We start from the raw sequence: 27,780 nt of genomic DNA, 5'->3' as shown, positions 1-27,780 counted from the left end.
ATTGTGAAGAAGAAGAAAAGGAGCAAGAAAGGTCAAAAGAAGAGGATATACTCCAGGAACAAAGCCTAGATGAAGAACAAATAAATCCGACCATATCTTGTAATGCATTGGCGGGAATTACCACTCCTCAAACCATCAAGATAGAAGGACAAATCAAGAAGAAAAAGGTAATAGTGTTGATTGATTCAGGAAGCACCCACAATTTTATTCATTGTAGGGTAGCAAAAGAATTGAATTGCTTCCTATATCCAGCACCAGAGTGTCAAGTGATGATTGCAAATGGAGGAACAATAAATTGCTCTGGAAAGTGCCATAATATCAAGCTATCCATGGGAGAATATGTATTGACTAGCCCAATGATTTCCATTCCAATGGGAGGTGTGATGTTGTACTAGGAGTCCAATGGCTACAATCCTTGGGTACAATAGCTTTTAATTTTCAAGAACTTTTCATCAAATTTTCTACGGAAGGAAAGGAAGTTGAATTAAGGGGTATTGCAGGGAAACCAGGAAAGATAATCAGCTCTAATGGTATGACAAAGCTTCTAAAAAAGGAGCAAAGAGGTGTAATTGCACAATTATGTTCGCTAGATGTTTCCACATTGGAATCATCTATTTCTCCAGATCTCCAAAAAGTCCTGGACAATCATTCCAAGGTATTTGAGACTCCCAAAGGTCTCCCACCTATGCGTGATCATGATCATGCTATTCATCTGATTCCAGGAAGTGTTCCTCCAAACATCAGGCCGTACAGATATCCCTATGTCCAAAAAAGTGAAATTGAACGTATGGTTGCAGAAATGCTAGAGGCTGGTATAATTCAACCGAGTCAAAGTTCTTTCTCAGCTCCAGTAGTATTGGTGCACAAGAAGGATGGATCATGGCGCATGTGTCCGGATTATAGGGAGCTCAACAAGCTCACTATTAAAGATAAGTTCCCCATTCCTGTCATTGATGAATTACTGGATGAATTGCATGGATCAATTTACTTCACCAAGTTGGATCTTCGTTCAGGATATCATCAAATCAGAATGAAGATTGAAGACATTCCGAAAACGGCATTTAGAACTCATGAGGGTCATTATGAATTTTTGGTCATGCCTTTTGGCCTTACCAATGCACCTTCAACATTTCAAGGTTTGATGAATTCAATTTTCAAACCATTCCTTAGAAAATTTGTGTTAGTATTTTTTGATGATATACTAATCTACAGCAAGTCTTGGAAGGATCATGTTGAACATGTTGACAGGGTGCTACAACTATTGGAGGAGAAACAATTATATGCAAAAAGATCCAAATGTTTCTTTGGAGTCCAGGAGGTGGAATATTTGGGTCATATTGTATCTCATGAAGGAGTTAAGGTAGACCCTAGCAAAATTAAAGCCATTAAGGAATGGAAAATCCCCACATCCATAAAGCATCTGCGAGGATTTCTTGGGTTGACAGGGTATTATCGCAAGTTTGTTAAGAATTATGGGAGAATAGCAGCACCTCTAACAACATTATTGAAGAAAGATTCATTTTCATGGACTCCGGAAGCAACAAAGGCCTTTGAACATCTTAAAGAGGCAATGTGCCAAGCACCGGTCTTAGCTACACCGGACTTCACAAAAACCTTTATTGTGGAATGTGATGCTTCAGGAAATGGAATTGGTGCTGTTCTAATGCAAGATGAAAGACCCATTGCTTTTGAAAGTCGTCCAATCAAGGGAAAGTTTTTAAGCAAAGCTATTTATGAGAAGGAAATGTTGGCAATACTCCATGCACTTAAGAAATGGCGACCCTACCTAATGGGAAGACACTTCAAGGTAAAAACGGATCATGATAGCCTTAAATACTTTTTAGAACAAAGATTATCCTCTGAAGAGCAACAAAAGTGGGTCACAAAGATGTTGGGTTATGACTTTGAAATCATCTACAAAAAAGGGAAGCAAAATGTGGTGGCAGATGCACTCTCAAGAAAGGATGAGGATGTGGAAGCATTGTTGTGTGCCATTTCTATTATCCAACCAGATTGGATAAACGAAGCAAGGGAGGAATGGAAGAATGACGAAGAAGTGTGGGCACTTATTCGAAAGCTACAACAAGATTCCAGTACTTCTGATACATTTAGCTGGCAAAATGATTCGTTATGGTACAAAGATCGCTTATACCTCTGTAAGAATTCCCAGCTAAAACAAAAGATTCTTATGGAATTGCACACTTCTCCCTTAGGAGGGCACTCAGGATTTTTAAAAACTTACCACAGGGTTAAGAAGGAATTTTTTTGGGATGGCCTTAAATCAGATATTCAAAAGTTTGTGGCGGAATGTTTGGTTTGCCAACAAAATAAAGTTGAAACAATTAAGACACCGGGTCTATTACAACCTTTATCCATTCCAAGCCAACGTTGGGAGGAGGTTTCAATGGATTTTATCACAGGTTTACCCAAGTCTGAGGGAAAGAGTGTCATCATGGTGGTAGTTGACAGACTTACCAAGTATGCACACTTTTGTGCATTATCACATCCATTTAAAGCCAGTACAGTTTCTACTGCATTTATGGAAACAGTTCAAAAGCTACATGGAAACCCAAAGATTATTGTAAGTGACAGAGATCCCATTTTCACTGGAAATTTTTGGACAGAATTATTTTCTTGTCTTGGTACTCAGTTAGCTCATAGCTCATCTTATCATCCTCAATCTGATGGGCAAACTGAGATAGTAAACAAATGTTTGGAAGGATATCTTCGTTGCTTTGTATCTGATAAACAGACACAATGGGTCAAATGGTTGCCTCTGGCTGAATGGTGGTATAACACTTCCTTCCATACAGCAACAAAAATGACCCCATTTATGGCACTTTATGGGTATCAACCACCATCCATCACATCATATTTAAGAGAAAATTCTAAGGTTCAGGCAGTGGAACATCACATCGAACATCAACAACAAGTCCTCCAACTCTTAAAGGATAACCTCGTGTTGGCACAAAATAGAATGAAACAACAGGCAGATCAACATCGCAGTGAAAGAAGTTTTGATGTAGGTGATTGGGTATTCCTACGGCTACAACCATATAAGCAAATGTCCCTAAAGCAAGCTAAGAAGGATAATAAATTATCACCAAAGTATTATGGTCCGTACAAGGTGTTGCAAAAGATTGGTACTATGGCATACAAATTGGAGCTTCCTGCAGCTTCTCGATTGCACCCAGTTTTCCATGTTTCATGTTTAAAGAAGGTTATAGGTGACAAGCTCCCAATTCAAACAATATTGCCAGAACTTGACGAGGAAGGAAAAATTATATTGGAACCGGAAGCAGTCACAGAAACAAGAACTCGACAGCTACGAAATCGATCAATTTCAGAGTATCTTATCAAGTGGAAGAACTTATCCGCTGAAGATTCCACATGGGAGGATGAGAATTTTATGCAGAAGTATCCAGAACTACTCAAGTGTTGAGGACAACACTTTTTTGAAGGAGAGGGGCATGTTGGGTCCCTATAATACTAGTGATTACCCCATTACTATTGTAGTTATACCCCTTATTTATATTGTTGTGCCCCTATTACCCCCATATTGTTATTTCGGTGCCCCATAGAATCCCTCTATTGTTATTTTCGTGGCTTTATATTATTATTGTTAGGTCGGCTGGATTATATTGTGACTCCCTAGACCCCTATATATAGAAAGGAGATTTTGTCATTTGTATCATCCAAGAATTGTTCATTTATGTAATGTGAAGGAGGTTGCCCCCTCGAAGAGGCTGAATTCTAAGGCGTGGATCTCTCTTTTCTATCTTTTTGTGAGCTGGTTTCATAACACAATTTCTCGATGGACATGCCATGGTGTATATGTACCCTTTTTTTGTTCCCAATGTGCAATAATTTCTGCATCAGTTGAACCAATATCATTGGGGAGTGTTCGGAAGGGGAAATACAATAGTAATTCACTCCAGCAAAAAGTGGCATAAGAAGGATCATCAGAGGAAGGAATGGCATTGTAACGGGGCAAAACATGTACAATCATTGGTGGGAATATGTGTTTCCATTGGTTTTTTTTTCGCTGGGAAGAATATTACCATGAGCGTGAAGCTTCAAGGAGGGGCAGTGATTCCAAGGAGACAGGCCTGTTCATGTATGCAAGGATAAAGTTTGGTGTCAAACAAGGGTTCTCAGTATCTTGTGAAACACGTTTGAAAACAGACTTGTTAACATTCAAAGACCGAAATGTACGGCTGCTGAGAGAAAGAGGTAGCTTTTGTAACATATGGCATATTTCTTGTGCTCCAATGTCTCTATCTGCAATGGTTTCTATAAGGATTTTTCGGATAACAGCAACAGTAGGTGCTTCTGGAATGGAACTTTGTGATAGCCGTGATAGCATTTGACGGTAGCTCTCAGATCTTGTTTCTGATTTTGCTGCATACTTTGAAATATATTTTAACACAGCATGGCGAGAAAGGACTGGTTGGCAATCAACATTTGCTCTCCAAATAGAGAGTAGATCGACATTGTGAATATTCAATCTTTCATCATTGCGTGCAGGGACATAGATTTTATGACCTTTATCATCAATGGAAAGTGAAGATGTGGACTTCAACTCCCATGGTACTCCATATCGGCAGCTAAGTACATTGTCTTTCTTGCGAAGACACGAAGACTCATGACACTTTGTATGACGTTGAATGCAGTTAACAAGCTCTGTATAGTCTTCAAACTGATTGGATGTGAATATTGATGTTGTGTCAAGAAGACATGGGTTATGAATTGTTGATTGCTGAAGCGGAATATTTCGGTGTTCTGCTTGACGTGGATTCCAGGCAGTTACGTAGTGGTCGAAATATTTCTGTGCATTAGCAATTTCTAATGCATTGTTCCAGTCAATTGTGTCCATGTTTGGTGCATTTTGCAGCCAGAGGAAGCCATGAATGTGTGCGGATCCTCTATGTTGCCATTCGTACCTGGATATAATATGAAGGTAAAATCTCGTTAAAACATATATATCAAATGTAGAAAATTAATGTAGAAGAAAATGGATATTAAAAAATACCTGCACCAATAGTCTACTGCATGGAGGCCTTTTTGCAGGATTTCTTTGAGAAAAATTGTAAATCTGCAATGCGTATATTGGGCTGTTAGATGTGGGTTCTCAATTATATTTTGGATTTTCCATTGGAAGTGGTTGACTGAATTGGAAGGAACACTGGGAGGCATGATCATGTGCAAGTCATGCCATTTAGTATCAGCTGCACTGAGAGTGAAAAAGAATGTAGGACTTCCTATTTGCATGAACATGTCAGTTAGCTCAGATCGACGTCTGTTCCAGAAATATCGTGTTCCTTGTATGGCTGAACCGAATCACATTATTTGCTCTGGCAATCTTGAATCTGGAGAGTCATGAAGACATTGTCGTAGGTCTGAAACCGTTGTTGGCAAGTTGTTCTCAATGTAATTTTTCACAAAAACACTAGCAGTAGTTTGGCTACGATGGCGCATTAGAATGTTATAAAGATAGTAGCGGAATCTTGGGTGTTGGCCAAATCGGTTATCATGGTAGTGCAGCAAGTGTAAAGCATATTCATGCATCTCAACTTTTGTAACTCTTGGTTGCATGATCATGGCAATGCCTGTAGGGAAGAGTGTGGGGAATGCCATGGCAAAGAGGCCTATGGTGTTGTATTCATTCATAGCTGTTAAAGATATAGGAGGCCAATCGATAGAGCTTGTTGAATTTGAATGGGTCAAGTGCAAATAATTATAAATGTGCTCAAGCTCAGTACTTGAATTTGGGAGTATTGGAACGAAAGAAGAGGGTTGGATTTCTAATGGAGGTAGCATGACATCAGTATCATAAGTAGAATCAATATTGGTTTGATGGGGTTCGAAAGAGGAGGTGGTTACATTATGGAGAAGAGAAGAAATATCAGTAGGGTGATCCGGTAGTGCAGAAATAGCAGATGAATTGAATTGAACATCACAGTAGTAAGGGTCATTTTTTGTTTTGTATTCAAGCGCTGCAAGGACACGTGATTTGCAAACGAAGAATTCATAAGCCTTTTCAGATGGATTTTGCCTTTTCACAATGAGGATGTCTAAGTCAGAAATCATTCTGGGTAAGTATTTGGCAATAGTGGTGATGTCTTGAGGGAAGCTAATTGTATGGCCACTATATTTGTATTGACCACCACGAGCATGAGTGACTTGTAGAATGGGGTTTACACGTGCAATGAGCATTTCTTCAACTTGTGTTAACTGTTGAAGGACATAGGGTTGTTCACCAGGGTTCATGTTGTTTAGTTCAGAAAAACGATTGGTAGATTTAGATGATGCACAACGAAAACAAGAAAGTCTACCGTGTAAAAGCTTTGTTTTCATTCCTGGGTATGCTTCTTTACATATTGTGCAAACGTGCATGCTAGAAAGTTCATCAATCCTTTCTCGAAAGCGACGGTGTTCTTCATTAAGGGGAGGGTTATATTGGATTTGATGAAGGTGAGATGGGTTGGTTTGTATAGTTGGGAGAGCATTTGAGGTGGGGAGGGATGTAGAGGAAGTAGTAGGGTTGTTGCGGTTTTTATAAAGTAGTCGTCGCCGTGCATTTATTGTATCCTTTTGCTGTGCATAAAGAAGACGTCGTCGCTCGTGTTTGTCCACATTTTTATTGTTTTTTGGCATATCTAAACAAGTACAAAAAAATTGTGTTAGTTTTCATAAACAAGTATTGCATGTTTGGAGAATGTATTACAATTTCTAGAATTTTTTTTTCTTATTTGAACAACAGTGAATGTAGGTACATTAGGTAGAAGGAAAAACATGCAATTAGGAGTACTATAAAATCATATGTTATTATGGCATCTATTATTGAGAGGAGAGGAGCAAGATAACCAAGATTTTGCTTCCTTTTTTTTTTTTTTTTCAAGTTTGAACGATAGCATGAATAGATTAGCAAGCAAGAGATCAATGTATAGACATGTAAACAACGAACGGGAAAATTATGTAGTAAGTCTTTACAAATGTTGATATGTATATTATGTAAAATGAAAAGTGGTAAACATACATATTTTGGAATAACTGGAAGAGAGTATTTGCAGCGACAGTGTGCATCACAATAACATGGGTGTAATTTACAACAATATGAAACAATGAGTTGTGCAGAAATGTTTGTTTATGTAAAAATAGTAGTGTTTGAAGAGACCCAAAAAAACTTTTCAAAGGCGGCGAACAACAGGTCTTTTTGAAGTGGACATTGCTTGAATGTCATTGAGGGCTTCTTTGCATGCAGAGGCATATTGAATTTCTTCTGAATTTATCAGTATTGGCTGTAAGCGTTGAACACCATTGAAGTAATCTTCTTTAATGGAAAGTGTTAGCAGGAAGCGATGCCCTGAAATTCGGCCACAAATTTCCTGCAGATCAGCTGGTTCAATAGAAAGAAGGAACAGGTCTTTTGCCGTGATGCCCATGAGCTCGTTTCCTGCATCATTGAACGCTGTGACATTCTGCAGATACCCGGTGTGGTCATGTAGCTCAATTTTAAGTTTGTAACAGTAGTCACATTCTGGGAAGTCGCCGTTACATTTTGTACAATGCCAAAGATTATTAGAATGCTCCACAACCTTCTTCATGCATTGTTTTCCATTGAAATCTAATGGACATGCTAGAAAGTAGAAATCGTCCATGTGAAGAGCAGTTATTGTTGCACGAACTGAAACCCATATTGCTTTAGCGGAGGTTTTCATGCTAGCAATTTCATGAAACGTCTTTCGTGGTAGGGCATGTTTCGAAGCAACACCATAGTTTCTACTCAAAGATGGAGAAGAAGAACTATAACCTGTTTCACGGAACCATGCATGTAGTTGATGAGTTTCTTCAACTTGTGGATTTATGATGAGAGTGCTTGTTGATATCGTCCCTATTGTGGTGCCATTAAATTCAGATACATGACCTCCCTTCATTGCAAGGATTGGTGGGTTGTCGAAAGAGTATAATTCAGCAAGGTTTTGTCCTATAGAGTCACAATGGTCTCCCCATAATGTTACATCAATGCTAAAACCTGACTTGTCTTTTAAGATTAGTGTTCTCCTTAATGTCTCACTTCCATCTTTTCGTCGAATTGTTGATGCAGGTGAGGTGGAAGTAACAACACCAATGACATCCACATTCGTATTTGGACTTGCACTTTTTATTTCAGCAATAGTCTTGAAGTGAAAGCTCTGGTAAGGAAACGTTGGATCATCTATGGTACATGGATTGATAGTGGAAGCAGCAAACAAGCAAATTTCCCATTTGTTCTTGAGGTGGTTGTAGTTTGGATTTGCTTCTTTAATTGTGCCATTTGAAACAATGTATAGTTGCCCAATTTGAATTCAGCAAATGCAGAAAGGTGGATCTCTTCCCTATCACGATTGATAAGGTCAAACCCAAAAACTTTTCCTGATCCTCGCACATTGTTGTAAGTCTTCAATGATGTTTTTGCAGATGCTCTACCTTGGATTGACCAATATTTTCGAGCAGGATTGAGTGCCGTGAATGGAATTGTTGTAGTTGTTGCCGTAATTGGTGGAGTAACTATAGAGGGCAAGGTATCTTCTGTTGATGAAGAGCTAACTTGGGATGTACCTGCCTTAGCATGTAGCAGTGTCGATGAGTCCTTCATCAATGCTGCTGAGCGCATCACAACTTCAAGCTCAACCACTCGGATGGACCTTATGTAAACAAATGAGAAATGAATTAATGAAGATTTTTTTATTTTTTTTGTGTAATGCAGGAAGCGTATAGAAGAAAAAAAAATAGAAAAGGGTAAATTCAAAATTTGGGCCTTACGAGGAGTTTTGAAGCACCATGCAAGCGGCTTTTTTAAGCAGAATTATTGAGCCAATTTGAATGTCTTCGGATGCAACTTGTTGGCTATATGTTGATGGTAGCAAAGTCTTGTGTTGATGTGTTCCATCAGATATAGTAATGCAAAAGTGCGAGGATGTTGTTTTTAATGATGTAACAGAACCAATATCGATTATCTGGAGCAGTGGTTGAATATCAGTGGAACCATTCAACAGCAGAGGAATGGAATTTGTAGTCAATGCTAGCTCCATAATATTAATAGAGGGATTCTATTTCTGTGATAGTAGTACCTGTAAATCATCAAATTACCACAGCACAAAAGTCATGTAAAGAATAATGTGATGTGAATGAGGGAAGTAAGCTAGCAAGGCTAACTTTTGATGGTGAAACAATAATAAGGGCAGAAGGTTTGAGAGTAAATTGTCATTCACAACACTGTTAAAGATAAGATGACCTTGTAGGTGTGGTCAGTGATGGTTAGCTTAGGTAGAAGTACTAATGCATCAAAAGATCCATGTGATATTAATTTGGACTCATCTATTTTTTCAATAGTAACACCTATTGCTTCCATCAATTCTGATAAGATTTGAATCAGAGCCGTTGCTGAATCAGATAAACAAATTTTTGGTTGTCCACATAGATCCTGTGTACAATTTAGGAGAATGATTCCTTGAGGATGAAGAATTCGAGTCAGTGGATCTCGGCAAATTCTCCACAGTGAGTGGAGGAAGTCCTAACAACCATCTGGATTGATGGTGAGGGACGGATGTAGTCGCAATGAATGGTATATTTTATCAGATAAATTTTAAGGTGATATTCTTTAAGTCTTAAAAAATTATAGCACTCGAGTACTAAAAAAGAAAAAATACACTAAAAATGATAATTAGCAAACAAAGTGAAATTACCTTGTCTGATAAACACCAATTACTGGAGATGAAACCCAGTCTCTCAATGAGTAACAGAGAAGGATGGCCAAATGTACAGTTACAGTTAGTTTTGAGCTTCGCCCGAACCTCAGATTGAGGGGCCAAGTACTCTCGTGAAGACGAGCACCCTCCCAAAAAATGAAGACAAAGTAGGTCCGTCTGTTTGAGGTACCAAGACAGCCCGTCCCAGTCACCTTAGGTAAGTACCTAGAAGTATTGGCCACTAGAGATACCTCAAATCACAGACATTACCAGGGGGGACATAGTCGTAGATAGCACGGTGTGTGGGCAGGATACATGAGTCCCCGACTCAGCTCCGAAATCCTCGAAGAGACCCCCGTTACACAGAATGCCCAAAGAAGCTGTAAAAGAAGGCGGGCTACCTTCAATTACAATCCAATGTTGTCTCGTATTTTGCTCCGTTGTGAGTGGAGTGGTCCTGGTAATATGAGTGCAGAAGGATTTTTCACTCTTTAACGACACTAGTTTGATTTGCAACCTTGGGTAGTTGACTCACTATCTTATCCCAAGGTCCTAATATATCTAATGTTGGTTTGCTCTAAGAAAGAGTATCTGATTGATTTTAGTGTAAATTTTAGTGTGCTTTCTTATTTGTCTTTGGAGGGGGTATTGACGTATGAATATGATGAGACTCTCGACTCATTAAACCGTGCAGAACAATGATTTAAAAAAAATTTCAATTTCTTATGCAAACAAGTCTTATTCTACACATGTATTATTTCAAATATTCATGTATTCATCAGTGCATATAAAGTCAGGCAACACTTTGCATAGCCGAAAGTTCATTTTCTCAATATTCCCTAACAACTATTGAATCAAAACAAAGCAGCCTACAACTATTTCAACAGAAGGAGATATACAGTTTATAAGCTTTTCTTTCAACAAAAAATTCTTTTATGAGAGAAAAACTAAAGCATTTTCTTAAAAAATAAATTTTAATACATCAAATTTGTTAGCATAATAATGTTTTATATCCTAATTTAGCCCTTGGGACAAGTCCCCCCCCCCCCCCCTTTAGGTCCACAAAGTCACTTGAAAAACATGGAAATGGGTCACTAACGCACAATTGAAAGTTCATTTTCTCAATATTCCCTAAAAACTATTGAAACAAAACAAAGAAACCTACAACTATTTCGACAGGAGGAGATATACCGTTTATCGGCTTTTCTTTCAAAAAGAATTTCTTTTATGAGAGAAAAACTAAAGCATTTAGAAACCGTAAGGTTATCTGAAAAAAGGTACCTGTTACACACATGTTCATCTATTTGACATATATTGACAAGCAGTATAGAAAGGATCACCTTTGGTTCTTTCTAGATTCGCTTGGGGATCTCTGTGCGGTAAGAAGAACTCCTCCTGACCGGCTTCAAGATGATTCCTGCACAAGTTAACGATTGTGACGTTAACTTAATAATCAATAAAAATAAAGATCATATCATGGTAAAATATCCAAAAAGAATAAGTTAATTAAATATTTATCAATTATAGGAAATGTGTGTGAAAGTCAATTTTATATATTATAGCAAATGTGTTTTCTATAAATCATTTATGCTCATTCAAATAACAAAAGATCATATGATGGTAAAATATCCAAAAAGAGTAAATTAATTAAATATTTATCAATTATAGGAAATGTGTGTGAAAGTCAATTTTATATATTATAGCAAATGTGTTTGAAGATCTATTCTATACATCATTTATGCTCATTCAAATAACAAAAGATGCGTATAGTTTACAGACTTTTATGATTATATTAAAGTAAAAATAATTTAATATAGAAATACTAAATATACCCCCAAAAGATTTAAGATAATAATCAAATAAAAATAAATGTCATCATAAAATATTTTAAAAAATGAACTAATTAAATATCTATCAATTATAAGAAATGTGTGAAGGTCAATTTTATATATCATAGGAAATGTGTGTGAAGGCCAATTATATATAGATAGATTTAAAGATATAGTATAATTCATAAGATATTCATATTTTTTTTCTATTTGATTTGATATTTATCTTTTTGAAATAAACATATTTTCTAAATAAAAAATAATGTTAACGGTAATAAATAAAAATAATTTTATATATTTATAATAATTATAAATCATTAAATACATTTAGTTAGTTTTAATTAAAAGTATTATTTAATAAGTTTTTTAGTAATGTTATAAGTAGTTTGAAAAATATTTGATAAAAATGGTTTTTTCACAACTATAAATAATATATTTTAATGTCCATGTAAAGTAACATAATTGCATGTTAGCTTTGAAGCAAGATAAAGTAATTAAGATTTGAAAATTCTTATATTTTATTTTTAAATGTGAATTTTTTTTTATTTTTTATACTTTTAAAAATAATTTAATAAAAGGATTAATAAATTATTTAAATATTCATGTCAATTTATATTGTAAAAAAACATTTTCATGTTAATCATAATAACATATTTTAATATTAAATAAAAAAGTAAATGAATATGAAAATATATATATATATTTTTTATAAAAGAAAAAGTAGGGTTTATTTTATATTTATTATTAAATTAATAAGTAATAATTAAAAAATATTTAAAATAACAAATTAATAAGGTTATACATGAAATATAAAATTAAGTAATCATGATATGTAATTAAAAATATAATAATAATGAAAAAATATAATGTGTGTAATGTAGTTGATAAATTAGATACTGAAAATCTATATTAAATAAAATATTTTAATGTTATTTGTATATAATTTAAAAAATCTATCTACATAACATATACGCAATTGAGAAAACAATAAATTTTTTTAAGTAATTTTAATATTTAATATTTTAGTCTTTTTTCCTTTTTTACATATTTTATTTAATCAATTATGTCTAAAATCCAACAAAGCCATGTTAAAATTACAAATTCATGTTATATAGAATTAAGATGCAGAAGAAGAATTTTAAGGTTTTGAAACCATTTATTTATTCAAACATGCAATTTAAACAATAAAGGAGTCTATATATGTGTGCCTGTGTACATTTTAACTATGTATTTATCGAGAAGGAAAAGAGATGAAATCTGATAAATCGATAGTTAAAGTGATTTATACTAACTATAATTGAAAATGAAAAAATGTATATGTCTGTGTGTGCATTTTAACTATGTATTTATCAAGCATCATCAAATCTGATAAATCTATAATTAAAAGGGATTATATTAATTATAATTAAAAGTCCATAAAGCATGAAGAGAAATTAAATCTTATAAATTCAGTGTTAAAATTGATTATACTAATTATATATAACAGTGAAAATAAACACCAAATTAATGTAAAAAACAAAATAAATTATTTCTTGATATAAAGGAATGATATCGGAATTCCGCTGAAAATTATATATTTTTGAAAGTATCACATCTGGTCTAAACAACTAATGTAGTGGTTCAAAAGCTTGCTGATAAATTACGAATTTAGTAATCGTCTTATCACCAACTTTACTTGGACAAGAGTTTCACATTGAATTTTGAAAACAAAAGATTATAAAACAAATTTATCATTAGAAAAATGAAATATATTTCTATTATAATAATCAATATTCACATTATATTGACTCACAAGTTAAAGTGTCTGCATTTGGTCTACCGACGGTCCTATTAATCTTCAATATGAAGTCTCAGCAAGAATCATTATGCGTACTGAATAGGAGCGTTATAAACATATATAACCAGTACAGAGATTATTGTTTTCTTTCTTTCAACTCTGAGAAAGAACCAATATGTCCTCACTAAGAGTATTACAAGACAACCTAACGCAGGCAAACAAGTTAAAGAATGAAACTTAAACTATGACATTTACGCATTTTATAACTGTCAATAATTGATTTTAAAAAAAAAATACATAGTACACACATAAGAACCATGGGAAATCCTTGTGCCAAAACCGAAAATGGAAATGAAACGCAGGCAAACAAGTTAAATAATGAAACTTAAACTATGACATTTACGCATTTTATAACTGTCAATAATTGATTTAAAAAAAAATGGGAAATCCTTGTGCCAAAACCGAAAATGGAAATGAAACGCAGGCAAACAAGTTAAAGAATGAAACTTAAACTATGACATTTACGCATCCGAAAATGGAAATGAAACGCAGGCAAACAAGTTAAAGAATGAAACTTAAACTATGACATTTACGCATTTTTAACTGTCAATAATTGATAATAAGTCTGACCTTTCAACCAAAAGACAGAAAGATCCGTGAGAATGCAGTGAAAGTATGATAATCTACCAAGTGCAAAAAGATCAAATACTTTTATGATACATAGGCCTCAACTTTGAACCAAAAAACAGAGAGTTCCGATGAGCATGCAGTGAAAGTATAGAAGTGTACCAAGTACCAAAGATCAAATACGCCTCACCTATTAACGAAAAACAAAGAAAGTTCCCGTGAAAATGCAGTTAAAAGATAATTATAGGAATATAAGTTTCTCATGAGAATTTGTAAGGTGATGGTAGATGAAGCTCAGTGTTGGCCAAAAACAACAACAACAATTGTCAAGGAAAAAGCAGTGAAAATATCTTCCACAGTGAAAATATCTTAAGACACAAAAGAATTGGAAAAAGCAGTGATGCAAATCAAAGGGCCAGGTTCAATGCACAGCAAAACTGGAGGTGAAAAGAAGGCAACTTATATATTTGGAAAAAGCAGTGAACTTGAAATCAACGGTTGAAATTGTCAAACTTAATCAAACGGTTCAGGTTAAAAGCGTTGACAATTGTTGATGCATAGGAAGGCCTATCGGCCTAACTAATTATATATGTTATATTTACTAGCAATTGTACCAAAAGGTACAAAGAGAGGCCGATAGATTTATGAAGTTGGAATTGTTGAATTTTTATAAAAGGTCGGGCCGGCCTATCGGCCTAACTAATTATATATGTTATATTTACTAGCAATTGTACCAAAAGGTACAAAGAGAGGCCGATAGATTTATGAAGTTGGAATTGTTGAATTTTTATAAAAGGTCGGGCCACCTTCTCCGCTGCTATTGATATTGTACAGTTTATTAAATATAAAATAGAGTAAAAGATATAGGACACAGAACAGACTGGGAATGTAAGATCTTTATATTGGAAGTGAGAAAGAGAACAAAGCAGCATGTCAAAGCAGAAATACTTAAAGAAAACCACAAGACTTTCTATTCATTCACATGTATTTAAAAATGCTGACATCACTGAAACAAAAAAGAAGAGAATTAGAAAATTTCATGTAAATGTATTCTATTTTAAAAACAAACAACTAACCACTCTATAAATGTCATTGCAGAAGCCCATGTAAGGTATACATATTCCTATATAACTTTTTTGAAAACAAAAACAAAGATAACTTAACGTGAGTAGCATAACATCTAGCATTCCATGAACAATAGAAACCACACTCAAAAGGCCAAATCTATGTAAACTGAGTTTTTATTAAAATTGTAGGTACAAAAAAACTTATGACACTCCATAACTATGCATCATGTTTGATGGAACATAGTAGACTTATTACACTTGAATATTCTAAATATTTTACTTGGTATTGTGTGTTTATCACAAGCAATTATACAGGAGATAGTTACATGCTTTGCAATGTATTTTTTGAAATTTTACATATGTTCTACACATAGAGACATGTTTGGTAGCTAATAACTAAACATATATACAATGAAAGTATTATTTGGCTTCTAAACATACGTACAATAAGAGCATTTTATTACATATAGATGTAATTGACAATGAGCAGGTAATCATATATGCATGATGGGGCATGGCATCGACAACAGAGTTGTTCCTGCAATTGACGCTGCATTTTTCTGTGTGTGTCACTTTCATGGATGTGAATTGTTATCTTGAGTATTTCTTTTACCTTCTTTAACAATTCAATGGTTGGATGCAAACGATAGAGAGGCAATGTTTGTTGGGGCAGGCTGCTGAATTTCTTGGCAATACTCATACAAAAATCATAAATAGCCTGTATCCATACCTGTTTCCATCAAAAAATAAAATATTGTAAGTGACAATGGATGTGTTTGACGAAAGAATGTTTTTTAAAGCGCTGAAGTAAAATAAATAATTTTTTAAAGAAATTTCTAAATTGCAGTGAATGTTAGACCTCGCTGTTCTTGGCGGGAAATATTTTGTTTGAATATTTCAAATAAAATAAATGATTTCAAACTAATATAAAATCATATGAGGTTAAATGTAATAGAAAGCAAATGTATGTGAAATTTGGTTATTGCAGCAAGTGGTGTTTACCATGTGGGTAATTCTGGAAAGCAGGTTGTACGATTGGCTAGAGTATATTTTCCTGCATAGATTTTGATGCAAGCAATGATTCCTCTTGTTGTCTACGCTTAAGATATGGATTCTTGTGCATTTGTGAAATGCGTGAGAATGGGAATGCTGGATTGATTTGAATGTCTGCCAATGAACGCACTCTTGAAATTGCAGTGAACGTTAGCCCTTGTCGTTCTTTGGTGCCAATGTCTACTGTTGCTTTGTCTAATGTCATTCCTTGTGACTTGTGTATCGTTAAAGCCCATGCCATTTGAAGTGGTATCTGACGGCGTTCACCCCTTGTGATGGGAGAAATGGGTACATATGTTGGGTGTGAAATGTCCCATGGTGTTCCTTTGTATTGTATAAAGTCGACAACCACGAAGGATGGTAATTCTGGGGGCTTTGAACCAATAGAATAAAATATTGAGATGACCTTTCCAAGTGCGCCATTGACGAGGCCTGCATGTACCCATAAGTTGCTGGTGAGCATAACTTTTTGTTCATTGCATAAGAGCACTTTTGCAGGCAAATGCTCATCTTCTGTTGTAGTAGGAGTTCTCTGCCTTTGTTGTTCTGCAGAGCAAAGCGCTACTGGGATGTTCAATTTTTTAAGCATTTTCTTATTATGCAAAACAACTGAGTTGTTTATTGCATATAGGTGCATGGATTCTTCAAATGTGCGTTGCTCTTCATGTGTAAGAGACGAACTTGTTCTTGACATTAGGTGTTGCCAATCTTCAAGTGTAGATATTCCATTTCTGAGATTTGTGAGTATTTGCCGGAAAGCAACCTGGGACGGGCTAGCTCCTTGTTGACGAAAAACGAGAGACGCTGTATCCCTGGTATGATATCACTCACTAATGGGCATCTTTATCCTGATTGTAATTTTCAGAAATATTTCGGAATCTAATATAGCGAAGTTAATTGTTTCATCTCGCTATTATCTGTTAGATTCCAGTTGAATTGATAGTGTATTAATGTACCGATGCACAGGCAAAAGGGCCGTTTTACAGTTTACCAACTGGAAGAAGAGATGGAAGCATATCGTCTATAAACGAGGTCGACTTGCCTAGTCCCAGAGAACGAGTTGCTGATGCAGCTGGACAATTCAAAACGAAGGGTCTCAATCTCCAAGATATGGTCGTTCTTCTTGGTATGTGATTAGATGTTTTTAATATCAGATTGAATGGACATTTTTATTGGATGGCAGGTTTTTAGAATATTTTAAAGTAGTATAGATAAACAAAGTAGCTGGCTCAATTTGTATAACTTTCTTATTTTCCTTATTAGATGGTAGATTTTGAGGGTATTTTAAAAGTAAGATCAATGAATAAAGTAATTAGATTAGCTTTCTGATTATCTGATTTTAATGACGTATTGACAGGTTTTTTTGGAACCAACCTCATTCCCACACTCTATTATAATGACGTTATTTATTCACCTTTACGTTTGAGCTTTCCTTATTTTTTTTTATGTGTGTATATGTTATCATATAGTTTAACTAATAGGAAAATGATTTTTTTATCTTATTTTTTTTGGTTAATTTTACTTAAAAATTGGTAGGGATTTTTAAGAATTACAAGTTAAGTTGTTTAACATATAAACTTTAAGTGTATTTAGGGTTTTTAGGGTATTGAATTTATTTATGAATTTATAAGTCAATTTTAAACCATAAGAAATGACAATTTTACCCAAAATTATATAATTTATAACAAATTTAAAGTTATTATAATTTTATATTTGATGTTTGTTTAAATCTACCGGAAATAATTTATTTATGGTCATCATGATTCGGTAGATCCACCCGAAAGGAGAATTTTATATACACAGAAAAATACAAAGAAATATTGGAGTAAAGGCATTCTCAAAAAAAAAATCGTGTTATAGCACTATTATGCTTAGAAATTTCTTTGTATAACTAATTGCAAACCTACCTCAGGCTCACAATTATATATAAAACGTACTTGACAGCAAGATAAATAGAGTAGTCCAAAGAATCTACTTTTTTTTTTTTTCCTTTTTCTGGAAACCAATGGAAATTTTGATAAAATTTGGGGGAAATTTTTGAAACCCTGAACTACGATTTTGGGTACCTAAGGTATTTCCCAAAAAACAATTCCACCGTCAGATTTATTGGAAAAAAATCAACTGATTCCGAACAAAATTCACCTTCAACTAGTTAGACAATGCCAATTAAAATTCCAGGGCGCAAGACCAAACCAGGTCTTTGCTATTTGCTTTAATTTTTGCCAATATGTTTCAGTAATGCACTTGGAATTAAATTTCTGTAAAGCCACACGATCCGAAATTTAAAGATTATTAGTTTTAGTTGACAGTATAGAAAAAGCCCATATCTAGTTCTTGAAAGTTTTTTACTGCAGAACACACAAATTTTCTCACTATGAAAAGAAAGGGGTGTGGGGGAGAGGATCTATATCAAAGCATGCCTATATAACTTTTTAATGTCATATGCCTTTTTGTTTTGACTGGAGAGTTTTGTAGAAATACATTTAACATTTTAGAAGGGTACAAGAACTTATTGAGCTGAAATTTCAATTTACAAGCAGTCTTCAATCACCCCAGAAATGCCGCTGAAAAAGATATGTATGTGTACATATAACACATACGAAACAATAGAAAGAAAATGGGAAAATATAAAAATACGCTGATAGTGACCTATTTGTTTCCAGTGATAAAGAAAGGTATCCGCAGAGGATTGCAGGAGACAGTATCCGTCAATGTTTTAAGTTTCCCATCAAAGGTGATGGTAGATGAAGCTTAGTGCTTGCCAAAAAGCTGCCAAAAGCCAGGAAGAAGAACAGCAACAACAATTGTTAAGGAAAAAACAGTGAAAATATCTTCAAGAGGGACAAAAGAATTGGAAAAAGCAGTAATGCATATCTTCGAGAGTGACAAAAGAATTGGAAAAAACTGTAATGCAACTCAAAGGGCCAGGTTCAATGCACAGCAGAACTGGAGGTGAAAAGAAGGAAACTCAAATATTTGGAAAAAACAGTCAAATTTAATGCAACTCAAAGGGCCAGGTTCAATGCACAGCAGAACTGGAGGTGAAAAGAAGGAAACTCACATATTTGGAAAAAACAGTCAAATTCAAATCAACCGTTGAAACTGTCAAACTTGATCAAACGGTTAAGGTTAAAAGTGTTGACAATTGTTGATGCATAGAAAGGCCTATCGGCCTAAATATATTATTATATTCATATATTAAAATTTAATATGTAATATATTATATATGTTATATTTAATATATTCATATATTAAAATTTAATATTTAATATATGTTATAAACTTATATTTAATATATTCATATATTAAAATTTAATATTTAATATATGTTATAAACTTATGTTATATGTTTATGTTATAATATTATATTTATGTTATATGTTTATGTTATAATATTATATTTATGTTATATTTAATAATTTATAAATAGGCTCACTGCCATACATTGAATAGTCTGTGGTCCAGTTTTTATATACTATGATTATAAATTTATAAGGCAGCAGGAATAGTATTGATTAAAAAAATTACCTTTAGTAGCACAATTGTCACAGCCATATATCCCTGTCATTAGCACATGAGTAGCTCTGCCATACATAATTACATAATTGTCATATAGTGTAGTCAGTACTGTATAAAAATTTACTATTTTAGTTTTAGTATTTACTATTTAGTTTTAGTTTTAGTATTTATAAATTTAATTTTTTTTAATGTATTTACAATTTAATTTTTAATTGTTTATTGATAATCTATTATAATTTGACTTTTATATGCAGTTGCAAGTAACCAATAGAGTCTATACCATTATCATAATGGAACCATCACAAGATTCACAACATGAGCATAGTGAAGGGGAAATCATCAAAACAGACCCAAAATCTCCTCTATGGCAGTATGTGGAGATTATTGGAAAAAATCCCGGAGGTGGTTCATTTAAATGGAAGTGCAATGAATGCCAAGATATAAAAAATGGCTCATATACTAGAGTGAAGGCCCATCTCACCGGTCAAACTAACACAGGGGTGCAAGTATGCACCGGGCCAAAAGATGCAAATGGCAAACCTGGCCAAGGTTTGAGTCCTGGAAAAATGAAATTCTATGCATCTTTGTAAGAAGCTGTTGATAGGAAACTTGCTAAGGGAAAACACCATGTGCAAAGTTCTACAACTAGGCCTCCATTGCCATCTAGGCCTGCTGCTGCATCTAATAAAAGGGCCACTCTAGGCCCTCTTGAAGCGTGTTTCAATAATCAAGGTAGAGACATCGCTGATGAACATGTAGCTCGTTGCATCTATGCAAATGGGCTAGCATTCAATTTGGTGCGTTCCCCTTACTGGCAACAAATGATTAAGGCGGTTAATGAAGCGCCAAAAGGGTACAAAAGCCCTGGATATGAAAAGGTCCGCACTACCTTGTTGGCATCAGAGAGACAATCCGTGGATAGACAGCTACAGGCAATCCGGGATACATGGGCAGAAACAGGGGTGTCCATCATTTCTGATGGATGGAGAGACCAAAGAAACCGCCCATTAATTAATGTTGTTGCAGTATGCCCCCAAGGGGCAATGTTTTTGAAGGCTGTTGATTGCAATGGAATAGAGAAAGATGCATCTTTCATATCCACAATTCTTATTGATGCAATAGAAAGTGTGGGGCCACATAATGTTGTCCAAGTCATTATGGACAACGCACAGGTTTGTAAAGCTGCAGGTTTGATTGTGGAGGGTCGATATGATCACATATTTTGGACTCCATGTGCAGTCCATTCATTGAACCTTATGCTTGCCAAGATTGGTGAGATTGAATGGATTAATGAAATATATGTAGCATCAAAAGAAATCCAAATGTTCATAACAAATCATTCAATGTCCCAAGCCATTTATCGGGGTTTTGCAAAGTTGGAGCTACTAAAGGTAATTTTTTTAATCAATACTATTTGTATTAGAAATTCTTATTTTTAATTACAAATTTATATATGGTTTCTCATTTGAGATTTGGCCTTTTGAAACTTGTAGGTTGCTGAAACTCGTTTTGCCTCCCACACTCTTGTCATAAAGAGACTTGTGGAGGTGAGACAAGCACTACAAGCAATGGTCATTGACCTTCTTTGGGAATCATGGAGGACTTCCACTTCTGATAGAGGGCAAAAAATCAAGTCCATCATTCTTGATGATGCATGGTGGGACAAGGTTCAATATCTTCTACGGTTCACTGAACCAATCTTGACCTTGATCAGGGCATTTGATACAGATACACCTTGCTTGGGGGAAGTTTATGAAAACATTGATAGTATGTTGGAGAGGATAAGGGAAATTATCAGGGCAAGTGAAAATGACCCTCATGAAACATTCTATTATTTAGTGAATGACATAGTTACAGAAAGGTGGAACAAAATGACCACGCCATTACACCTTCTGGCATATGCATTGCACCCTAAATACTATCATTCTAAAATTTTGTCTTTACCTGGTAGAACAGCACCAAACAAAGATTCTGAAGTGGTACAAGGATACAAGACAGCCTTGAAGAAAATTTATAGAGATATGGGAGTTGCAATGGAAGTCCGCCAAGAATTTGGAGGGTTTGTACAGTCGACTGGTAGCTTTTCAGATCCAGTAGCTATGGATGATCGAGGACATCTTGATCCTATTACTTGGTGGGGTTTCCATGGTGGGGATAGCATTCATCTCTCTACTCTAGCCACTAGGTTGTTATCACAGGTTGCTAGTTCCTCATCAGCTGAGAGGAATTGGAGTACATATGGCTTCATCCATTCAGTGAAGCGAAACAGGTTGGGAGCGGCAAAGGCTGAGGACCTTGTTTATGTTCATTCCAACCTCCGTCTTCTATCACATGTTGAACCAGAGTATAAAAAGGGTCCGAGCAGGATGTGGGATGTGGAGCCTGAGATCTCTGACTTGAACCTGACATTGAATGCCATGACTCACCTCAACCTACTTGAGGATATTGTTCCACCACCAGTCCAGCCTACTAATGCAACTTCCTACATTCCGGGACCCCCATCATCTATTCATGATGTAGAGTTGCAATATACAGAAGATATAGATCCATTTGAGGATATGTAAATGTATTTACTATTATCATTCATGATATTATGAATCATGATCCTTTTTGTTACTTTGTATGGGGCACAATGCACTATTTCAATGTTTTAATCTTCATATTTATGATTTTATCATTTAGTGTTCTAAAAATGTTTGATGGTTTCATGGAGTATTTGATTTTTTAGCTTTAAGATGTTTTTTAAAATTTTAAATATATCTATATATATATATATATATATATATATATATATATATAGTACGTGACGTATCCTTGCCGTATCCGGATCTTAGATTTTCAAATAACTAGCGGATCCGGATCCGGATACGTATCCGTATCCGTATCCGTATCCGTATCCGAATCCTGGTAACTCTTGCTTTGTAAAACAATGAAAAGGTCAGCTGTAGAGGTTGGAAAGGGGAGTTTTGGCACTGAGAGGATGTCAGCTAGAGATAAATTCTTCGTAAAACTGTAATTGCTTTACTCCTCGTGTAGATGTTCAGGGCTTTCCGTGGATGCTAATAAAATTTCATTTCAGATAAATGTCCACCTTACCACCCATCACCTTTCAAGTAAAGAAGGCATGGATCCAATCAGCTTAATTGACATGACAAAATTGTAATAGAGTTATAAACCTATTTCCAGTCACCAATTCCTTTAAGGGCAAATAACGTCTTCAGCAGAAACACTCCTCTTGACTCTTGATATGGATACTAGGATTCCTTGGTTCTGGAGGATAGTCAACAGAAAAATAGACAAGAACTACAAAATTCTATCTTAAGCGGAAACAGTCCTCTTGACTCTCGACATGGAGACTAGGGTGTCTTAGTCCTAGAGGACAGTCAACAGAAAAATACACAAGAACTGCAAAATTTTCATATACCAATCAACACACTGGCAATTTTTCCCCTAAAAGATTCTCTTTATACCCCACATTGATTGTTTAATGGATTATCCAGTTCTTTATCGAATGCTTTTTATTAGCGTTAGTGAATTGATTTGAACTTTTCATCTCAACCTCAAAGAAAAAAGAAACTTCACTTCCCTTTGTTTTGTTTCTAGAACTAGAACCTTTTTTAAGAAAAATGACTTCAGGATTGACTCTTCAGGGGATTGATCTAATCTTCCTATTTTTTGTTAGTGCGGAATAGAAAATATAAAACCTTGGAAAATTCTTACAGAGTAGTAAGGCTAAAGCAGTTGGTCAACTGCCATGGCATCTCCTCTGATAAACTGTTGTTATTCAGTATCCTGTATATTATCCACTTACAGAGTTATTTTCAGAATTAATAAAGTGAGATGTGAAGACTATACAGAGTTTGCTTTTCTTGTCTGCCAAGCAAGTTGCCATCTACATGAAAGATGTCTTGCAATATCAGAGAACATGTTTAGACACGGAATATATACAGTGTAACCGGATATACTTTTAGATCCTTTATAGATTGGAGTTAAAGGGGAGATAAATTCTTTGTAAAACTGTAATTGCTTTACTCCTCGTGTAGATGTTCAGGGCTTTCCGTGGATGCTAATAAAATTTCATTTCAGATAAATGTCCACCTTACCACTCATCACCTTTCAAGTAAAGAAGGCATGGATCCAATCAGCTTAATTGACATGAATAAGCCAACAACCACAGCAAGAGGAATTTTTTGCAGTGACCCAACTTAATCTTGGAGCAAGCGGAAGGCCTGACAGCAAGGAAGCAATCAGGCCTAAAATGCAGAGTCTTATAAATTTAGCCACAGAGCAGATACAGAGTCTTATAAATTTGATTCAAAATTATTTCCCAATTGAATTGATTCAGTTATGTATATGCTTTCTTGATAATTTAAAGTTTATTCCTTTGTGTTAAACGAATGCAAAGTGGTGCCATCGTGACTTCAAATGTTTTATGAGGAGCGATCTCATAACACTGTGTTCTTACTGCCATCAATTTACCTATAGTCTTGCAAATAATGTAATTGGCCACCCTTATCATCTTTCTTGGTTTTATAGGTGGTTTTCTGAATAACTCTTCCCAACAGAGATTAGAGATGATGCTCATCTCTGCTTGTGTCTACTACTGCATCAAAATTTCTCTTGCCCATTGTTAATGTAGGTACCTGTAAGCCTTTATGAAAGAATGTATTGTTTTTGCATATATTTGTTCTATTGTGAATCTATGATCACCATGTTCATCTTCATTGGCATTTAGTAGGGGTTCAAGGAATCCATATACCATTTTCACGGAACGCTTGTCTTGAGCAAGACTTGGCCCCTTCACTTTCAACTTTTCTGTCCCTTGAGTTTCTATCACTTAGGTCAAGGCCTGTATCTTTTTGAGGCCTCTTCCTTGCCAGTGAATTGGAACCCCACATAGGTATATGCTGAAGCGATCTCGATTCTCTACTTCATCCCTTGTAGATATGAAATGGAAGTATGATTGTTCTTAGAAGTACTGAAGATCATAACCTTAGTCTTGTTAATGTTTAGAATGATAAGTCTATGTTTGGTATTGAAGATTATAACCTTAGTCTTGTTAGGGTTCACTGTCATAATCTGTTTTTGGTATTGAATATTGTAACCTTAGTCTTGTTAAGGTTCAATGTGATAAGTCTATGTTTGAGATCGAGGATCATAACCCTCATCTTTTTCAGGTTCATGCTATCATGGTTTGTTCTCAGAAAGTTGTGAGGATGTTGAGAAACATGTTTTATTTTAAAATGTCGTCATTCTAAGATCTGCTGTGTAAATCAATGTTGGTAAATTATCCTCATCTAAATAGCTGGGATCCCAGCTGGTCCTATTGTCTATGGTTTATATGTTAAGCTAAATGTGCAACTCTGAGTAGAAGCTATGGGTTCATACTATCACCTCAATGTACTATTATGGGTATTATTCTTCTCTTGAAATTGATGTGACTATTTTATCTCTATTTAATAATCCCCATTGTTGTTCAGCTATCGAAATCTCTTTTGTACAAGAGTTCAATAAGAAGCTACTGTTGTTCATGGGGCAACTTGGACCTATGACAACATGGAGAGGAAGAAATACTCAGAGAAAATGCAGGGTTAGATAGCCTAAAAAAATCTCTTCCTATACAGAATCCAGATTGTTGTGGAGACTTGAGGAAGGGATGGAATAACATCAAGAGAAAACTATCAAGATTAAAAAATAGTTTAGATAGACGAAGAAGGACAATAGTTTTGGTGCTGTATCTCAGGGTGCAGAAACCAGAATTACAGGAATTAACAGCAGATGTGTCTGAGCAAGTTGAATTCTACTATGTGATGAACTAGGATTTGGTGCCTATTATATTGATGAAATTTTTGTGTTGAGGGTTACTTTTATTTCAGATCTTCTTTTTCCAGGTTTTTTATTAGGCAAAATGTTTGTTCTTTTAAAGTAGAAATATCATTATACTAAGAGGAATTTAGTCTTAGAAGAATTGTTTAGAGTTTAGCTTCAATAACAAAGTTCGAAGTCATTAGAATAGAGCTCATCACATCACTTAAAATAATTGAACTTGGATGAGTCCTTTGCATGTTGTTGGTTATAAGAGCCCTATGCACATTGATGATGTACCCCAAGTTGCAGATGTGGAGAGGGCAGGTCAGATATACCATAAATTCAGAGATCAGCCAGAGACCAAATGTCATACTGGTCATTAGCAAAAGGCTTATTCCTATCTCTCTGGAAGGAAGTACTTTTGACTGCATCCTTAGTAGCACTGGAAACTTGTGGATCATATGTAGGTCCATATTTTATAAGTGCCTTTATTCTGTTTCTAGATGGAAAGAAAAAATTTGAAAGTCAAGGCTATGTGATAGTTTGCGAATTTCTTGTGGCATAGGGTCTTCATCAATCTCAAATTTGAATTTTAGAAGTATCCATTTACTAACAAAGTTCCATTCAGTAAACTCAGGGCTAACACTCACACTCAGATATATTCTTTTCTTAGGAGACCAAGAAGATCAACTTCTTTTATTTCTTCACTTCTTATGTTAAATCTATTGTTTGCTGCAACTTTGTGATTGATATCAAGCAGGGGACAAATCTTGTGAGGTGTGTTTGCACTGAATGCTGGCTGATGTACTGCTTTCCATCATTTTTTATGTGGCTTGGGTTGAACCTCCAGTAACGATTCTTGTTATATTTCTCTCTAGTACAATTTCTAAATTTAATGATATCATATTGTACTAAATTTAATGATATCATGTTTGTGACTAAAGAACATCAGCAAGGTTGCTAGTGCTCAGAAACAGGCTTTGCTTTTATCTTTAATGAGTCAATATTTTCTTGGGCAGAATTTGGCAAAAGAAATTGTAAGATCGAGGCAAGCTATTCAGTGCCTTTATGAGAACAAGGCACAGCTGAATTCGATATCTACGCACCTTGGAGAAAGTGGTGGTAATTTTTTCTTTACTACTTGTTCTCGGATCATCTTGCATGCAGTTTAATCTCTGTTATGTTATTGAATTTGCAGTTGTTTCTCCCTACCTTTATCTGACAATATCCATTTTTTACTATATGTCAAGCAGTTGCAAGCTAAATATGATATTAACTAATTTGTAGTTGTTGTTCAACTTTCAGCGTTGAAGGACATTTCTGGACGTTCTCTGTATTGCTTCATCTCTGGTAACAACCTTAATCTCCTTTCCGAGTTTTTGCTTCATTTCTATTTCATCCATGGACCATGATAGAAAATCCTCTTCCATCAATTGTACATTAGCCACTGAGCAACTATAGAGTCTTACTTGAAAGCAGAAAGTGTTTTTCATATATTTAACAGTATGTATATTATAGAAGTAAAAGGTGAATCTTTTATCATATTGTTCAAGTTCCTTTGGAGACAATGCTTAATAGTAAGTGGGTATTATGGTATACATTTTTATTTGCTGGGGCACCCACATTTGCCTAGGATTTTATAACATAAGAAAACCTTTAAATCCCTGCAAAACCTTCCTCGTGAGGATTAGATTGTGTGGATCATGTTGGGTTTTCTTCTCGCAAAGACTATTAATTTGCATAGCACTGTGCAGCTTATGTTGGTTACTCACACATCAATGTTAAATACAGATACTTTGCCTTGGCCTACTCTGTTTTGTCACTGGGCAATTCAACTTTCAGCATTGAGGGACATTTCTGGGCGTTTTCTGTATTGCTTCATCTCCGGTAACAACCTTAATCTCCTTTCCGAGTTTTTGCTTCATTTCTATTTCATCCATGGACCATGATACAAAATCCTCTTCCATCAATTGTACATTAGCCACCGAGCAACTATAGAGTCTTATAAATTTCATTCAAAATTATTTCCCGATTGACATGATTCAGTTATATATATGCTTTCTTGATAATTTAAACTTTATTCCTTTGTGTTAAACTAATGCAAAGTGGTGCCATCGTGACTGTCTTGTTTCTAGTGAACAGACTCTAGAAAATCTTAGATACAAACTTCAATAGCTTAGAGCTGAGAGCACCCTTTGAACCAAATCCACCATCGTCTAGCTACTAATGCTTTCAAGCCTGACTGTAGCTAACCTTAGCATAGAAACATTATAAAACTTGAGATAAATATAATGCCTCAAATAGACCTGTGTCATTCTTGTATCTTATGATTTGGTGTATTTAACTTGGAAAGATACACCTTCAAAACA

The 27,780-nt window shown here is 35.0% G+C and overlaps 1 protein-coding gene across 3 annotated transcripts in view; it reads left to right on the top strand.

The window, feature by feature from the left end:
- LOC149266355 (uncharacterized) overlaps positions 1-27,780 on the top strand; it is a 54,089-nt gene that overhangs the window by 10,424 nt on the left and 15,885 nt on the right. For all 3 annotated transcript variants that reach the window (XR_016252711.1, XM_089395891.1, XM_089395899.1), the window contains exons 2-4: positions 26,431-26,533; positions 26,717-26,761; positions 27,203-27,298. Coding sequence is in view for 2 of the 3 variants with exons in the window: in XM_089395891.1 (XP_089252017.1) it covers positions 26,431-26,533; positions 26,717-26,761; positions 27,203-27,298 (244 nt within the window). In the remaining variant the exon portion in view is untranslated. The remainder of the gene's footprint in view (positions 1-26,430; positions 26,534-26,716; positions 26,762-27,202; positions 27,299-27,780) is intronic.

Source organism: Pinus tabuliformis, chromosome 6 (genome assembly GCF_031772625.1).
Source record: "Pinus tabuliformis cultivar Carrire ecotype Pingquan chromosome 6, CPIR1, whole genome shotgun sequence".
Classification (NCBI taxonomy): Eukaryota; Viridiplantae; Streptophyta; class Pinopsida; order Pinales; family Pinaceae; genus Pinus; species Pinus tabuliformis.
Note: the sequence above shows the minus strand (reverse complement) of the source record. Positions and strands in the feature narration are given on the sequence as shown.